Source organism: Oncorhynchus gorbuscha, unplaced genomic scaffold, assembly GCF_021184085.1.
Source record: "Oncorhynchus gorbuscha isolate QuinsamMale2020 ecotype Even-year unplaced genomic scaffold, OgorEven_v1.0 Un_scaffold_1065, whole genome shotgun sequence".
NCBI classification, from domain to species: Eukaryota; Metazoa; Chordata; class Actinopteri; order Salmoniformes; family Salmonidae; genus Oncorhynchus; species Oncorhynchus gorbuscha.
Genome location: NW_025745961.1, coordinates 197304 through 215205, shown reverse-complemented (window position 1 = coordinate 215205; position 17902 = coordinate 197304). Strand labels below are relative to the sequence as shown.

The 17902-nt window shown below is 46.6% G+C and overlaps 1 protein-coding gene across 1 annotated transcript; it reads left to right on the top strand.

Moving 5' to 3' along the window:
* The first annotated feature begins 2750 nt into the window (after window positions 1-2750).
* LOC124021155 (LIM and calponin homology domains-containing protein 1-like) lies at window positions 2751-15955 on the top strand. Its single transcript, XM_046336507.1, has 8 exons — window positions 2751-2755; window positions 2848-2941; window positions 4074-4173; window positions 6310-6385; window positions 6624-6695; window positions 13279-13387; window positions 14510-14612; window positions 14856-15955. Exons 1-8 carry the CDS (start codon window positions 2751-2753, stop codon window positions 14879-14881), a joined length of 585 nt encoding a protein of 194 aa, XP_046192463.1. The 3' UTR covers window positions 14882-15955.
* The last annotated feature ends 1947 nt before the right edge of the window (window positions 15956-17902 follow it).

Sequence of the window (17902 nt, the reverse complement as noted above, 5' to 3'; positions counted from 1 at the left end):
GTGATAACAGGAGAGGAGATAACAGGAGATATTCCCTACAGGTGTGTGAGAGGAGACTACATGAGAGGAGATAACAGGAGAATAACAGCAGGTGTGTGAGGAGAGAGAGATAACAGGGAGAGGTGGTGAGAGGATAACAGGAGAGGAGATAACAGGAGAGGAGATAACAGGAGAGATTCCTACAGGTGTGTGAGAGGAGACTACAGAAGAGGAGATAACAGGAGAGGAGGTAACAGGAGAGATTCCTACAGGTGTGTGAGAGGAGACTACAGAAGAGGAGATAACAGGAGAGGAGGTAACAGGAGAGAATCCTACAGGTGTGTGAGAGGAGACTACAGGAGAGGGGATAACAGGAGAGGAGATAACAGGAGAGATTCCTATAGGTGTGTGAGAGGAGACTACAGGAGAGGAGATAACAGGAGAGATTCCTACAGGTGTGTGAGAGGAGACTACAGGAGATGAGATAACAGGAGAGGAGATAACAGGAGAGGAGATAACAGGAGAGATTCCTACAGGTGTGTGAGAGGAGACTACAGGAGAGGAGACTACAGGAGAGGAGATAACAGGAGAGGAGATAACAGGAGATATTCCTACAGGTGTGTGAGAGGAGACTACATGAGAGGTGATAACAGGAGAGGAGATAACAGTAGAGATTCCTACAGGTGTGTGAGAGGAGACTACAGGAGAGGAGATAACAGGAGAGATTCCTACAGGTGTGTGAGAGGAGACTACAGGAGAGGTGATAACAGGAGAGGAGATAACAGGAGAGGAGATAACAGGAGAGATTCCTACAGGTGTGTGAGAGGAGACTACAGAAGAGGAGATAACAGGAGAGGAGGTAACAGGAGAGATTCCTACAGGTGTGTGAGAGGAGACTACAGAAGAGGAGATAACAGGAGAGGAGGTAACAGGAGAGAATCCTACAGGTGTGTGAGAGGAGACTACAGGAGAGGGGATAACAGGAGAGGAGATAACAGGAGAGATTCCTATAGGTGTGTGAGAGGAGACTACAGGAGAGGAGATAACAGGAGAGATTCCTACAGGTGTGTGAGAGGAGACTACATGAGAGGAGATAACAGGAGAGGTGATAACAGGAGAGGAGATAACAGGAGAGGAGATAACAGTAGAGATTCCTACAGGTGTGTGAGAGGAGACCACAGGAGAGGTGATAACAGGAGAGGAGATAACAGTACAGATTCCTACAGGTGTGTGAGAGGAGACTACGGGAGAGATGATAACAGGAGAGGAGATAACAGGAGAGATTCCTACAGGTGTGTGAGAGGAGACTACAGGAGAGGAGATAACAGGAGAGGTGATAACAGGAGAGGAGATAACAGGAGAGATTCCTACAGGTGTGTGACAGGAGACTACAGGAGAGGAGATAACAGGAGAGGATATAACAGGAGAGGAGATAACAGGAGAGGAGAAAACAGTAGAGATTCCTACAGGTGTGTGAGAGGAGACTACAGGAGAGGTGATAACAGGAGAGGAGATAACAGGAGAGGAGATAACAGGAGAGATTCCTACATGTGTGTGAGAGGAGACTACAGGAGAGGAGATGACAGGAGAGGAGATGACAGGAGAGGAGATGACAGGAGAGGAGATAACAGGAGAGGAGATAACAGGAGAGGAGATAACAGGAGAGATTCCTACAGGTGTGTGAGAGGAGACTACAGGAGAGGAGATAACAGGAGAGGAGACTACAGGAGAGGAGATAACAGGAGAGATTCCTACAGGTGTGTGAGAGGAGACTACAGGAGAGGTGATAACAGGAGAGGTGATAACAGGAGAGGAGATAACAGGAGAGGAGATAACAGGAGAGGAGATAACAGGAGAGGAGACCACAGGAGAGGAGTTAACAGGAGAGGAGTTAACAGGGAGAGGAGATAACGGGAGGGGAGATAACAGGGAGAGATTCCTACAGGTGTGAGAGGAGACTACAGGAGAGGAGATAACAGGAGAGGAGATAACAGGAGAGATTCCTACAGGTGTGTGAGAGGAGACTACGGGAGAGGAGACTACAGGAGAGGAGAGAGGAGATAACAGGAGAGGAGATAACAGGAGAGATTCACAGGTGTGAGAGGAGACTACAGGAGAGGTGATAACAGGAGAGGTGATAACAGGAAGGAGATAACAGGAGAGGAGACCACAGGAGAGGAGTTAACAGGAGAGGAGATAACGGGAGAGGAGATAACGGAGGAGGAGATAACGGGAGAGGAGATAACAGTTGAGGTGATAACATGAGAGGGACAGGGACAGTGGAGGGAGGATAGTTACAGCCAGGTATGGGACAGGGACAGGGACAGTGGAGGAGGATAGTTACAGCCAGGTATGGGACAGGAGACAGTGGAGGAGGATAGTTACAGCCAGGAATGGGACAGGGTCAGGGACAGTGGAGGAGGATAGTTACAGCCAGGTATGGGACAGGGACAGGGACAGTGGAGGAGGATAGTTACAGCCAGGTATGGGACAGGGACAGGGACAGTGGAGGAGGATAGTTACAGCCAGGTATGGGACAGGGACAGTGGAGGAGGATAGTTACAGCCAGGAATGGGACAGGGACAGGGACAGTGGAGGAGGATAGTTACAGCCAGGTATGGGACAGGGACAGGGACAGTGGAGGAGGATAGTTACAGCCAGGTATGGGACAGGGACAGGGACAGTGGAGGAGGATAGTTACAGTCAGGTATCGGACAGGGAGGGTGGAGGAGGATAGAGGTGGAGGAAGCTTCACTGTTATCATCACCCTGATGTCGTTTTCACATTAATGTGTGTGATTTGTGACGTGTGTGTTTGTGTGTGTGTGACGTGCTTTGCGTGTGTGTATGTGTGTGTGTGTGTCTGCAGGAGCAGTACTCTCAGGGAGCAGGAGAAACTGAAAGGGGAGTGGGAGAGAGCAGAGAGAGTGTGGACGCAGGAAGAACGAAGACACAAGGAAGAGGTAGCAAACACATTAGCCTTTAGCATTAGCCCTGACACACACATTAGCCTTTAGCATTAGCCCTGACACACACATTAGCCTTTAGCAATAGCACTGACACACACATTAGCCTTTAGCATTAGCCCTGACACACACATTAGCCTTTAGCATTAGCCCTGACACACACATTAGCCTTTAGCATTAGCCCTGACACACACATTAGCCTTTAGCAATAGCACTGACACACACATTAGCCTTTAGCATTAGCCCTGACACACACATTAGCCTTTAGCATTAGCCCTGACACACACATTAGCCTTTAGCAATAGCACTGACACACACATTAGCCTTTAGCATTAGCCCTGACACACACATTAGCCTTTAGCAATAGCACTGACACACACATTAGCCTTTAGCATTAGCCCTGACACACACATTAGCCTTTAGCATTAGCTCTGACACACACATTAGCCTTTAGCAATAGCACTGACACACACATTATCCTTTAGCATTAGCCCTGACACACACATTAGCCTTTAGCATTAGCCCTGACACACACATTAGCCTTTAGCAATAGCACTGACACACACATTAGCCTTTAGCATTAGCCCTGACACACACATTAGCCTTTAGCATTAGCCCTGACACACACATTAGCCTTTAGCATTAGCCCTGACACACATTAACCTTTAGTATTAGCCCTGACACACACATTCGCCTTTAGCATTAGCCCTGACAAACACATTAGCCTTTAGCATTATCCCTGACACACACATTAGCCTTTAGCAATAGCACTGACACACACATTAGCCTTTAGCATTAGCCCTGACACACACATTAGCCTTTAGCATTAGCCCTGACACACACATTAGCCTTTAGCATTAGCCCTGACACACATTAGCCTTTAGCCCTGACACACACATTAGCCTTTAGCATTAGCCCTGACACACACATTAGCATTTAGCATTAGCCCTGACACACATTAACCTTTAGTATTAGTCCTGACACACACATTAGCCTTTAGCAATAGCCCTGACACACACATTAGCCTTTAGCATTAGCCCTGACAAACACATTAGCCTTTAGCATTAGCCCTGTAATGAGTCCTCTATTATCAGTAATTATCATCATGTGCATCTTCTCCTGTTTCCAGGAGAAGAAGATCCTGGAGGAGACGGCAACGGCCCTTTCTCATCCAACTCCCACAGAGCTCGTTGTTCAGACAGAAGTGATCGTTCCGGCACAACAGATCTGTAAGACAGAAGCAATCTCTCATCAGAACGGCCAGGATCAGCCTGCATTATCCCAGATACAATTTATATAGGGTTAGCACCAGTGTTGGGGAGTAGTGAACTATGTGTAGTTCAACTAGTTGTTTAATGACATTTTACAGTCGCTTGGTGTTAGTTCACTGTTTTACCATGTAGCGGTATAGCTAACTACTGGAACTACACTACTGTTTTACCATGTAGCGGTGTAGCTAACTACTGGAACTACACTACTGTTTTACCATGTAGCGGTGTAGCTAACTACTGGAACTACACTACTGTTTTACCATGTAGCGGTGTAGCTAACTACTGGAACTACACTACTGTTATACCATGTAGCGGTGTAGCTAACTACTGGAACTACACTACTGTTTTACCATGTAGCGGTGTAGCTAACTACTGGAACTACACTACTGTTATACCATGTAGCGGTGTAGCTAACTACTGGAACTACACTACTGTTTTACCATGTAGCGGTGTAGCTAACTACTGGAACTACACTACTGTTTTACCATGTAGCAGTGTAGCTAACTACTGGAACTACACTACTGTTTTACCATGTAGCGGTGTAGCTAACTACTGGAACTACACTACTGTTTTACCATGTAGCGGTGTAGCTAACTACTGGAACTACACTACTGTTTTACCATGTAGCAGTGTAGCTAACTACTGGAACTACACTACTGTTTTACCATGTAGCAGTGTAGCTAACTACTGGAACTACACTACTGTTTTACCATGTAGCAGTGTAGCTAACTACTGGAACTACACTACTGTTTTACCATGTAGCGGTGTAGCTAACTACTGGAACTACACTACTGGAACTACACTAGTAGCGGTGTAGCTAACTACTGGAACTACACTACTGTTATACCATGTAGCGGTGTAGCTAACTACCGGAACTACACTACTGGAACTACACTAGTAGCGGCGTAGCTAACTACTGGAACTACACTACTGTTTCACCATGTAGCGGTGTAGCTAACTACCGGAACTACACTACTGGAACTACACTAGTAGCGGCGTAGCTAACTACTGGAACTACACTACTGTTTTACCATGTAGTGGTGTAGCTAACTACTGGAACTACACTACTGTTATACCATGTAGCGGTGTAGCTAACTACTGGAACTACACTACTGTTTTACCATGTAGCGGTGTAGCTAACTACTGGAACTACACTACTGTTTTACCATGTAGCGGTGTAGCTAACTACTGGAACTACACTACTGTTATACCATGTAGCGGTGTAGCTAACTACTGGAACTACACTACTGTTATACCATGTAGCGGTGTAGCTAACTACTGTAACTACACTACTGTTTTACCATGTAGCGGTGTAGCTAACTACTGGAACTACACTACTGTTTTACCATGTAGCGGTGTAGCTAACTACTGGAACTACACTACTGTTTTACCATGTAGAGATGTAGCTAACTACTGGAACTACACTACTGTTTTACCATGTAGCGGTGTAGCTAACTACTGGAACTACACTACTGTTTTACCATGTAGCGGTGTAGCTAACTACTGGAACTACACTACTGTTTTACCATGTAGCGGTGTAGCTAACTACTGGAACTACACTACTGTTTTACCATGTAGCGGTGTAGTAGACAGGAATGTCCTTTCTTTTCCTCATCAGACCTGATTCTCACTTGCTGTGTTTAATAGCATAATTACACATTCTGTTATCATCTGACGACAGAGGGGTCTGGTCTTCCAGTTTGAAGTCTGACATTTTATATTTAGATATTATATCTTTTAGTTTGGAAGTAGTGAGCTATTTTCTCAGTAACTTTAGTTCAGTAAACTATGTTTTTCTTAAGCTTTAGTGTAGCTGTTACCAGTGATCAGTAATTGGTAGCTTGGTGAACTATATTTTCAGAGTATCTTCCCCAAAACTGGTTAGCACACACACACACACACACACACACACACACACACACACACACACACACACACACACACACACACACACACACACACACACACACACACACACACACACACACACACACACACACACACACACACAGAGGTGCCCATACACACACACAGGAAGGAAGGAAAGTCGGGGTTAGTACTATAACCATGGTAACTAGTGTTGTGTTGTGACAGATGCATCATGGGACTGTGAGTCATCCAGGGGTCAGGAGACGTCTCTGGACCGCAACCAGCCCTGCGCCGTCAAGAGGTGTGTGATACATAGCTCTGCTGTAGTCAGTGTGTGTGTGTGTGTGTGTGTGTGTGTGTGTGTGTGTGTGTGTGTGTGTGTGTGTGTGTGTGTGTGTGTGTGTGTGTGTGTGTGTGTGTGTGTGTGTGTGTGTGTGTGTGTGTGTGTGTGTGTGTGTGTGTGTGTGTGTGTGTGTGTGTGTGTGTGATACGTAGCTCTGCTGTAATCAGTGTGTGTGTGTGTGTGTGTTGGCCACCAGGTCAGGATCGTACGAGGGCCCACATCCACCTTCATCATCCCCATCATCACCTCAACCGCCCTCCCCCAGCAGGTACACACTCATGAGGGGGGACATGGGGACTAAATGAACCTAGTTACTGATCCGTCTCACCGCGTAACTGAGTGCTTAAACAAACCGTCTGGATTTAACATGGACTGTCAATGGACAACATTTATTCTTAGGCCGTTCATACGCACGTTGACACGTTCACACGCCTTGTTGAATGAGCAACATCCTCTTTCTCCGCGAGCATTTAACGTGATGGATAAAAGCCTGTAGCCTATAGACTGTAGCCTGTAGACTGTAGCCTGTAGACTGTAGACTGTAGCCTGTAGACTGTAGACTGTAGCCTGTAGACTGTAGCCTGTAGACTGTAGCCTGTAGCCTGTAGACTGTAGACTGTAGCCTGTAGACTGTAGACTGTAGCCTGTAGACTGTAGCCTGTAGACTGTAGCCTGTAGCCTGTAGACTGTAGACTGTACCCTGTAGGCTGTAGCCTGTAGCCTATAGACTGTAGCCAATAGACTGTAGCCTGTAGACTGTAGACTGTAGCCTGTAGCCTGTAGCCTGTAGACTGTAGCCTGTAGCCTGTAACCTGTAGACTGTAGACTGTAGCCTGTAGACTGTGTTCCTGTCATTAAAAAGGACCTTGTTTTAGCTCTGTTAGCCTGTATGTTATGGTATAGGTTATGTTGACTAGTAGACTGTAGCCTGTATGGTATGGTATAGGTTATGTTGACTAGTAGACTGTAGCCTGTATGTTATGGTATAGGTTATGTTGACTAGTAGACTGTAGCCTGTATGTTATGGTATAGGTTATGTTGACTAGTAGACTGTAGCCTGTATGTTATGGTATAGGTTATGTTGACTAGTAGACTGTAGCCTGTATGTTATGGTATAGGTTATGTTGACTAGTAGACTGTAGCCTGTATGTTATGGTATAGGTTATGTTGACTAGTAGACTGTAGCCTGTATGTTATGGTATAGGTTATGTTGACTAGTAGACTGTAGCCTGTATGTTATGGTATAGGTTATGTTGACTAGTAGACTGTAGCCTGTATGTTATGGTATAGGTTATGTTGACTAGTAGACTGTAGCCTGTATGTTATGGTATAGGTTATGTTGACTAGTAGACTGTAGCCTGTATGTTATGGTATAGGTTATGTTGACTAGTAGACTGTAGCCTGTATGTTATGGTATAGGTTATGTTGACTAGTAGACTGTAGCCTGTATGTTATGGTATAGGTTATGTTGACTAGTAGACTGTAGCCTGTATGTTATGGTATAGGTTATGTTGACTAGTAGACTGTAGCCTGTATGTTATGGTATAGGTTATGTTGACTAGTAGACTGTAGCCTGTATGTTATGGTATAGGTTATGTTGACTAGTAGACTGTAGCCTGTATGTTATGGTATAGGTTATGTTGACTAGTAGACTGTAGCCTGTATGTTATGGTATAGGTTATGTTGACTAGTAGACTGTAGCCTGTATGTTATGGTATAGGTTATGTTGACTAGTAGACTGTAGCCTGTATGTTATGGTATAGGTTATGTTGACTAGTAGACTGTAGCCTGTATGTTATGGTATAGGTTATGTTGACTAGTAGACTGTAGCCTGTATGTTATGGTATAGGTTATGTTGACTAGTAGACTGTAGCCTGTATGTTATGGTATAGGTTATGTTGACTAGTAGACTGTAGCCTGTATGTTATGGTATAGGTTATGTTGACTAGTAGACTGTAGCCTGTATGTTATGGTATAGGTTATGTTGACTAGTAGACTGTAGCCTGTATGTTATGGTATAGGTTATGTTGACTAGTAGACTGTAGCCTGTATGTTATGGTATAGGTTATGTTGACTAGTAGACTGTAGCCTGTATGTTATGGTATAGGTTATGTTGACTAGTAGACTGTAGCCTGTATGTTATGGTATAGGTTATGTTGACTAGTAGACTGTAGCCTGTATGTTATGGTATAGGTTATGTTGACTAGTAGACTGTAGCCTGTATGTTATGGTATAGGTTATGTTGACTAGTAGACTGTAGCCTGTATGTTATGGTATAGGTTATGTTGACTAGTAGACTGTAGCCTGTATGTTATGGTATAGGTTATGTTGACTAGTAGACTGTAGCCTGTATGTTATGGTATAGGTTATGTTGACTAGTAGACTGTAGCCTGTATGTTATGGTATAGGTTATGTTGACTAGTAGACTGTAGCCTGTATGTTATGGTATAGGTTATGTTGACTAGTAGACTGTAGCCTGTATGTTATGGTATAGGTTATGTTGACTAGTAGACTGTAGCCTGTATGTTATGGTATAGGTTATGTTGACTAGTAGACTGTAGCCTGTATGTTATGGTATAGGTTATGTTGACTAGTAGACTGTAGCCTGTATGTTATGGTATAGGTTATGTTGACTAGTAGACTGTAGCCTGTATGTTATGGTATAGGTTATGTTGACTAGTAGACTGTAGCCTGTATGTTATGGTATAGGTTATGTTGACTAGTAGACTGTAGCCTGTATGTTATGGTATAGGTTATGTTGACTAGTAGACTGTAGCCTGTATGTTATGGTATAGGTTATGTTGACTAGTAGACTGTAGCCTGTATGTTATGGTATAGGTTATGTTGACTAGTAGACTGTAGCCTGTATGTTATGGTATAGGTTATGTTGACTAGTAGACTGTAGCCTGTATGTTATGGTATAGGTTATGTTGACTAGTAGACTGTAGCCTGTATGTTATGGTATAGGTTATGTTGACTAGTAGACTGTAGCCTGTATGTTATGGTATAGGTTATGTTGACTAGTAGACTGTAGCCTGTATGTTAGGGTATAGGTTATGTTGACTAGTAGACTGTAGCCTGTATGTTATGGTATATCGTTTATTTGGGAATAACTGTTTTATTGAGAGAGAGACAACGCCCCCATTCTCATCAACGGGGCTGTCGTGGAGGTTGAGAGAGTTCCTTGGTGTCCACATCCTCAACAAACTCTGTATTTCACTGTGAGGTCTATACCTGTTGGTTAAGGGCTGGTCAGTCTGAATTTCACTGTGAGGTCTACACCTGTTGGTTAAGGGCTGGTCAGTCAGCATTTCACTGTGAGGTCTACACCTGTTTGTTAAGGGCTGGTCAGTCTGCATTTCACTGTGAGGTCTACACCTGTTGGTTAAGGGCTGGTCAGTCAGCATTTCACTGTGAGGTCTACACCTGTTGGTTAAGGGCTGGTCAGTCAGCATTTCACTGTGAGGTCTACACCTGTTGGTTAAGGTCTGGGCAGTCAGCATTTCACTGTGAGGTCTACACCTGTTGGTTAAGGTCTGGGCAGGCAGCATTTCACTGTGAGGTCTACACCTGTTGGTTAAGGGCTGGTCAGTCTGCATTTCACTGTGAGGTCTACACCTGTTGGTTAAGGGCTGGTCAGTCTGCATTTCACTGTGAGGTCTACACCTGTTGGTTAAGGGCTGGGCAGTCAGCATTTCACTGTGAGGTCTACACCTGTTGGTTAAGGGCTGGTCAGTCTGCATTTCACTGTGAGGTCTACACCTGTTGGTTAAGGGCTGGTCAGTCAGCATTTCACTGTGAGGTCTACACCTGTTGGTTAAGGGCTGGTCAGTCTGCATTTCACTGTGAGGTCTACACCTGTTGGTTAAGGGCTGGTCAGTCAGCATTTCACTGTGAGGTCTACACCTGTTGGTTAAGGGCTGGTCAGTCAGCATTTCACTGTGAGGTCTACACCTGTTGGTTAAGGGCTGGGCAGTCAGCATTTCACTGTGAGGTCTACACCTGTTGGTTAAGGGCTGGTCAGTCAGCATTTCACTGTGAGGTCTACACCTGTTGGTTAAGGGCTGGTCAGTCTGCATTTCACTGTGAGGTCTACAACACCTGTTGGTTAAGGGCTGGGCAGTCAGCATTTCACTGTGAGGTCTACACCTGTTGGTTAAGGGCTGGTCAGTCTGCATTTCACTGTGAGGTCTACACCTGTTGGTTAAGGGCTGGTCAGTCAGCATTTCACTGTGAGGTCTACAACACCTGTTGGTTAAGGGCTGGTCAGTCTGCATTTCACTGTGAGGTCTACAACACCTGTTGGTTAAGGTCTGGGCAGTCAGCATTTCACTGTGAGGTCTACACCTGTTGGTTAAGGTCTGGGCAGGCAGCATTTCACTGTGAGGTCTACACCTGTTGGTTAAGGGCTGGTCAGTCTGCATTTCACTGTGAGGTCTACACCTGTTGGTTAAGGGCTGGTCAGTCTGCATTTCACTGTGAGGTCTACACCTGTTGGTTAAGGGCTGGGCAGTCAGCATTTCACTGTGAGGTCTACACCTGTTGGTTAAGGGCTGGTCAGTCAGCATTTCACTGTGAGGTCTACACCTGTTGGTTAAGGGCTGGTCAGTCAGCATTTCACTGTGAGGTCTACACCTGTTGGTTAAGGGCTGGTCAGTCTGCATTTCACTGTGAGGTCTACACCTGTTGGTTAAGGGCTGGTCAGTCAGCATTTCACTGTGAGGTCTACACCTGTTGGTTAAGGGCTGGTCAGTCAGCATTTCACTGTGAGGTCTACACCTGTTGGTTAAGGGCTGGGCAGTCAGCATTTCACTGTGAGGTCTACACCTGTTGGTTAAGGGCTGGTCAGTCAGCATTTCACTGTGAGGTCTACACCTGTTGGTTAAGGGCTGGTCAGTCTGCATTTCACTGTGAGGTCTACAACACCTGTTGGTTAAGGGCTGGGCAGTCAGCATTTCACTGTGAGGTCTACACCTGTTGGTTAAGGGCTGGTCAGTCTGCATTTCACTGTGAGGTCTACAACACCTGTTGGTTAAGGGCTGGTCAGTCAGCATTTCACTGTGAGGTCTACACCTGTTGGTTAAGGGCTGGGCAGTCAGCATTTCACTGTGAGGTCTACACCTGTTGGTTAAGGGCTGGTCAGTCTGCATTTCACTGTGAGGTCTACAACACCTGTTGGTTAAGGGCTGGTCAGTCAGCATTTCACTGTGAGGTCTACACCTGTTGGTTAAGGGCTGGGCAGTCTGCATTTCACTGTGAGGTCTACACCTGTTGGTTAAGGGCTTGTCAGTCTGCATTTCACTGTGAGGTCTACACCTGTTGGTTAAGGGCTGGGCAGTCAGCATTTCACTGTGAGGTCTACACCTGTTGGTTAAGGGCTGGTCAGTCTGCATTTCACTGTGAGGTCTACACCTGTTGGTTAAGGGCTGGTCAGTCAGCATTTCACTGTGAGGTCTACACCTGTTGGTTAAGGGCTGGTCAGTCTGCATTTCACTGTGAGGTCTACAACACCTGTTGGTTAAGGGCTGGGCAGTCAGCATTTCACTGTGAGGTCTACAACACCTGTTGGTTAAGGGCTGGGCAGTCAGCATTTCACTGTGAGGTCTACAACACCTGTTGGTTAAGGGCTGGTCAGTCAGCATTTCACTGTGAGGTCTACAACACCTGTTGGTTAAGGGCTGGTCAGTCAGCATTTCACTGTGAGGTCTACAACACCTGTTGGTTAAGGGCTGGGCAGTCAGCATTTCACTGTGAGGTCTACACCTGTTGGTTAAGGGCTGGTCAGTCAGCATTTCACTGTTCTACACCTGCTGGGCAGTCAGCATTTCACTGTGAGGTCTACACCTGTTGGTTAAGGGCTGGGCAGTCAGCATTTCACTGTGAGGTCTACACCTGTTGGTTAAGGGCTTGTCAGTCAGCATTTCACTGTGAGGTCTACACCTGTTGGTTAAGGGCTGGTCAGTCAGCATTTCACTGTGAGGTCTACACCTGTTGGTTAAGGGCTGGGCAGTCAGCATTTCACTGTGAGGTCTACACCTGTTGGTTAAGGGCTGGACAGTCAGCATTTCACTGTGAGGTCTACACCTGTTGGTTAAGGGCTGGTCAGTCAGCATTTCACTGTGAGGTCTACACCTGTTGGTTAAGGGCTGGTCAGTCAGCATTTCACTGTGAGGCATTTCACTGAGGTCAACACCTGTTGGTTAAGGGCTGGGCAGTCAGCATTTCACTGTGAGGTCTACAACACCTGTTGGTTAAGGGCTGGGCGGTCAGCATTTCACTGTGAGGTCTACAACACCTGTTGGTTAAGGGCTGGGCAGTCAGCATTTCACTGTGAGGTCTACAACACCTGTTGGTTAAGGGCTGGTCAGTCAGCATTTCACTGTGAGGTCTACACCTGTTGGTTAAGGGCTGGTCAGTCAGCATTTCACTGTGAGGTCTACACCTGTTGGTTAAGGGCTGGGCAGTCAGCATTTCACTGTGAGGTCTACAACACCTGTTGGTTAAGGGCTGGGCAGTCAGCATTTCACTGTGAGGTCTACAACACCTGTTGGTTAAGGGCTGGGCAGTCAGCATTTCACTGTGAGGTCTACAACACCTGTTGATTTGATTTGTCAGCATTTCACAGTTACACCTGTGATTGATTTGCAGCAGTTAAATTGTATTTTGTGTGTGTGTGTGTGTGTGTGTGTGTGTGTGTGTGTGTGTGTGTGTGTGTGTGTGTGTGTGTGTGTGTGTGTGTGTGTGTGTGTGTGTGTGTGTGTGTGTGTGTGTTTCTGTGTGTGTGTGTGTGTGTGTGTGTGTGTGTGTGTGTGTGTGTGTGTGTGTGTGTGTGTGTGTGTGTGTGTGTATAGGTGTGTGAGTGGTAAGCGTCAGTGCTCAGGTTGTAATCAGGCGCTGGGGAAAGGAACAGCTATGAACATCGACACGCTGGGCCTGTACTTCCACCTAACCTGCTTTAAGGTACACACACACACACACACACACACACACATATACAATGCTCTCACATTACTCTCTCTCTTCTCACCTCTCTTCTCTCTCTCTCTCAACTCTCTCTCACCTCTCTCTCAACTCTCTCTCTCTCACCTCTCTCTCTCTCTCTCTCTCTCACCTCTCTCTCTCTCTCTCTCTCTCTCTCTCTCACCTCTCTCTCTCACCCCTCTTCTCTCTCACCTCTCTCTCTCTCCTCTCCTCTCTCTCTCTCTCTCTCTCACCTCTCTCTCACCTCTCTCTCACCCTCTCTCTCACCTCTCTCTCTCTCTCTCACCTCTCTCTCACCTCTCTTTCTCTCACCTCTCTCTCACCTCTCTTTCTCTCACCTTTCTCTCACCTCTCTCTCTCACCTCTCTCTCTCTCTCTCTCACTCTTTCTCTCTTCTCTCTCTCTCTCTCTCTCACCTCTCTTCTCTCACCTCTCTCTCTCACCTCTCTCTCACCTCTCTTTCTCTCACTCTCTCTCTCTCACCTCTCTCTCTCACCTCTCTTCTCTCACCTCTCTCTCACCTCTCTCTCTCACCTCTCTTTCTCACCTCTCTTCTCTCACCTCTCTTTCTCTCACCTCCTCTCTCTCTCTCTCTTCTCTCTCACCTCTCTCTCACCTCTCTCACCTCTCTCTCACCTCTCTCTCACCTCCTCTCTCTCACCTCTCTCTCTCACCTCTCTCTCTCTCCTCTCCTCTCACCTCTTTCTCACCTCTCTCTCTCTCACCTTTCTCTCACCTCTCTTTCTCTCTCTCTCTCTCTCTCCTCTCTCTCTCTCCTCTCTTCTTTCTCTCACTCTCTTTCTCTTTTCTCACCTCTCTTCTCTCTCTCTCTCTCTCTCTCACCTCTCTCTCTCTCTCTCTCTCTCTCTCACTCTCTCTCTCTCTCTCTCTTTCTCCTCTCCCTCTCTCTCTCTCTTTCTCACCTCTCTCTCTCTCTCTCTCTCTCTCTCTCTCTCTCTCTCTCTCACCTCTCTCTCTCTCACCTCTCTTTCTCTCTCTCATCTCTCTTTCTCTCTCTCACCTCTCTCTCACCTCTCTCTCTCTCACCTCTCTCTCACCTCTCTCTCACCTCTCTCTCTCACCTCTCTGTGTGTTTGTTAGTGTGGAGTGTGTAAGGTACAGCTAGGTGACACCAGTTCAGGAACAGACGTTAGGATCCGTAACGGGCTGCTGAGCTGTCACGACTGCTATGCCACATCACACGGTGAGACACACACACACACACACACACACACACACACACACACACACACACACACACACACACACACACACACACACACACACACACACACACACACACACACACACACACACACACACACACACACACACACACACACACACACACACACACACACACGACTATTATAACTGCACCACTAATGTACAGTTGTTATAACTGGTCATCAAACCTTATGTCATCTCTGTCACTTCCTGGTTGCAGCAGTTGGCCAGCCGACTACGCTGTGATTGGCTACAGCCTGCATCTGGAACCCTTCACAACATTCTGGAACGCTGTGGAATTCTCTTAACTGGACAAACAAACTTCTCCCAGATGATGTCATGGAGACTGAACTGTCTGATGCTAACTGATGCTAATGGAGGCTAACTGCTAAGTGCTAGCGTTGTAGCTGATCAACCAGTTTTTCCCAGACTGACTTGAGTACAGAGACCTGAAGCACAACCACTGATCTACGACAGCACACTCAGACACATGCTACATGCTAACACCAGCAGCAGTCGGAATGTAGTAGCTACCTACCTTACTGTCAAATTAGCTGAATGATAAATGCTAACGGATGCTAACTGCTAAATGCTACCGTTCACTCACCATCATAATGCCTTAATAACTCTGCTTTGTTTTGTGTTTTAAGTATTTAGCATGAACGAAGACCGTGTTAGTTGTTGTTGTTGTTAACGGTAGTTAGGCTGTGTTACCTAGCGACAGCCCTGACTACCACATATCATTGTTATGGTTACCGTATGCCTCTCCTCCATGTTGTTGTGTAATGATAAAAGCATGGTCTTTATTCTAATGTTCACCTGATCATCATGTACATCATTATGCTGCGTTCAGTACTCTGAGAGCAATAAGGATGCATGATCGCTTTAGTTGTTATTGGATGTTATTATGACCATTTAATACCAAGGATATTCTGACACTGTGTTTTAGAGCTTTGCATCGTACTCTGCCTTAAGACGAGAGTGAGAGGGATAGCACACGTGTAGTGTTTACGTGTGTGTGTTTGTGTGTGTGTTTGTGTGAGTTGTTTTAGTTCAACTTGAAGCACAGTCCTATACCTGCGAATATTACTACACATTGACCCGCCCTCTCCCTCTTTCTCTCACCTGATTGCACCTTTACTCCTAAGAACAACCAATGAATGAGACACAGTTATCTGCTGCTTCCTGTTTATGCCCAGCCTCTTGTCCTGTGGCATTTTTAGGCCTATTTCTTACACCAATCAAATGCTTTGGATAGATGTGTAGAGGAGAGGAGAAGGGAGGAGGGGAGGGGAGGGGAGATTAGAGGAGAGGAGAGGAGAGGAGAGGAGAGGAGAGGAGAGGAGAGGAGAGGAGAGGAGAGGAGAGGAGAGGAGAGGAGAGGAGAGGAGAGGAGAGGAGGGAGAGGAGAGGAGAGGAGAGGAGAGAGAGAGGGAGAGGAGAGGAGAGGGGGGAGAGGAGAGGGGAAGAGAGATTGGAGAGAGGGGTGAAGATAGTAGAGAGGAGGAGAAGAGAGGAGGGGAAGAGAGATGAGAGAGGAGGAGAGAGGGGAGAAGAGAGGAGAGAGGGGAAGAGAGATTAGAGAGGAGAAGAGAGGAGAGGGGAAGAGAGGGGAGGAGAGAGGAGAGGAGGGGAAGAGAGATTGGAGAGGAGAGGAGGAGGGGAGGGGAGGGGAGAGGAGAGAGGAGGAGAAGAGAGATGAGAGAGGGGAGAAGAGAGGAGAGAGGGAAAGAGAGATTAGAGAGGAGAAGAGAGGAGAGGGGAAGAGAGGGGAGGAGAGAGGAGAGGAGGGAAAGAGAGATTGGAGAGGAGAGGAGGAGGGGAGGAGAGAGGAGAGAGGATGAGAAGAGAGGAGGGGAAGAGAGATGAGAGAGGAGAGAAGGGAGAAGAGAGGAGAGAGGGGAAGAGAGATTAGAGAGGAGAAGAGAGGAGAGGGGAAGATAGGGGAGGAGAGAGGAGAGGAGGGGAAGAGAGATTGGAGAGGAGACTAGAGGGAGGGGGGAGGGGAGGGGAGGGGAGGGGAGGGGAGGGGAGGGGAGGGGAGGGGAGGGGAGAGGAGAGAGGATGAGAAGAGAGATGAGAGATGAGAGAGGAGGAGAAAGGGGAGAAGAGAGGAGAGAGGGGAAGAGAGATTAGAGAGGAGAAGAGAGGAGAGGGGAAGAGAGGGGAGGAGGGGAAGAGAGATTGGAGAGGAGAGGAGGAGGGGAGGGGAGGGGAGAGGAGAGAGGAGGAGAAGAGAGATTGGAGAGGAGAGGAGGAGGGGAGGGGAGAGGAGAGGAAGCTACTTTAGACTGTTCTGTCTGCTGACATTTCTAAAGGACAAACTGAATTGATCCACAGCTTCACAGCTTTTATAGTGTGTTTATCAATAAAATGACAATATTTTCAATGTGTTGTCTGATATCTCTTGGTCATCTGTGAGTATAGCCACGGGAAGTAGTTTGGGGGTGCTGAGGGTTTTTTTTCTGGTGGGGGACACAGATTTGTTTCCTCCCTACAAACAGCTGTATCGCTGCACTGGGGATGCTGCAGCACCTCCAGCTCCATGCTTCCCGCGGCTCTGTCTGTGAGCTCTGAGTCTATTGTATCATCTAGGGCCAAAAGTAGTTCACTGTGTAGGGAATTAGGGTGCCATTTGAGACAAACTCCTAGCTTCAACAGGTCTCCTAACAATGCTGCTGTTCTGCACTCATCAGAAGATAGCCATAGACTGTATACACAATCAAGGCTCTGATAAATGATGTGTGGGGTATTGGCACAACCTGGTGGCCATCCACAGTATTACAGCCTCCGCCTGTTGGACACAAGCCAAGGCAGTCGGGAAAAGTCGCCCTCCTGTGGATGGTAATGGTAGAGACAGAGTCAAATGGTAACACAATAAGCTTTGGCAGCGGCACCACAGGGTTAGTGATACACATCTTTGGTGTTACTGCTCATCAAACCTAAAAATACAGACACTGAGTTTACAATAATGTGTCTTAAAGACAGCGAGGTCTCTTACATTTTATCATTTAAAACAACACGGTCCTCGTCGAGAGATACATGAATCCTCTCACTGTAACTACAGACAGGAGGTTATATTGTATTTCACGGTACAATATCAAACAAACAATGTTAAAAACCTTTTTTGTGTGGTCTTGGAAATGATTGAAAGGAAGAGTATTATTTGTAATCGGGGGTGAAACGCAACAGAGAAAACTACAAGGTGGAACCGTATATGGAGCAGTGGGCTGCCCGACCGGACCAATAACAGAGAAACACCGCTGT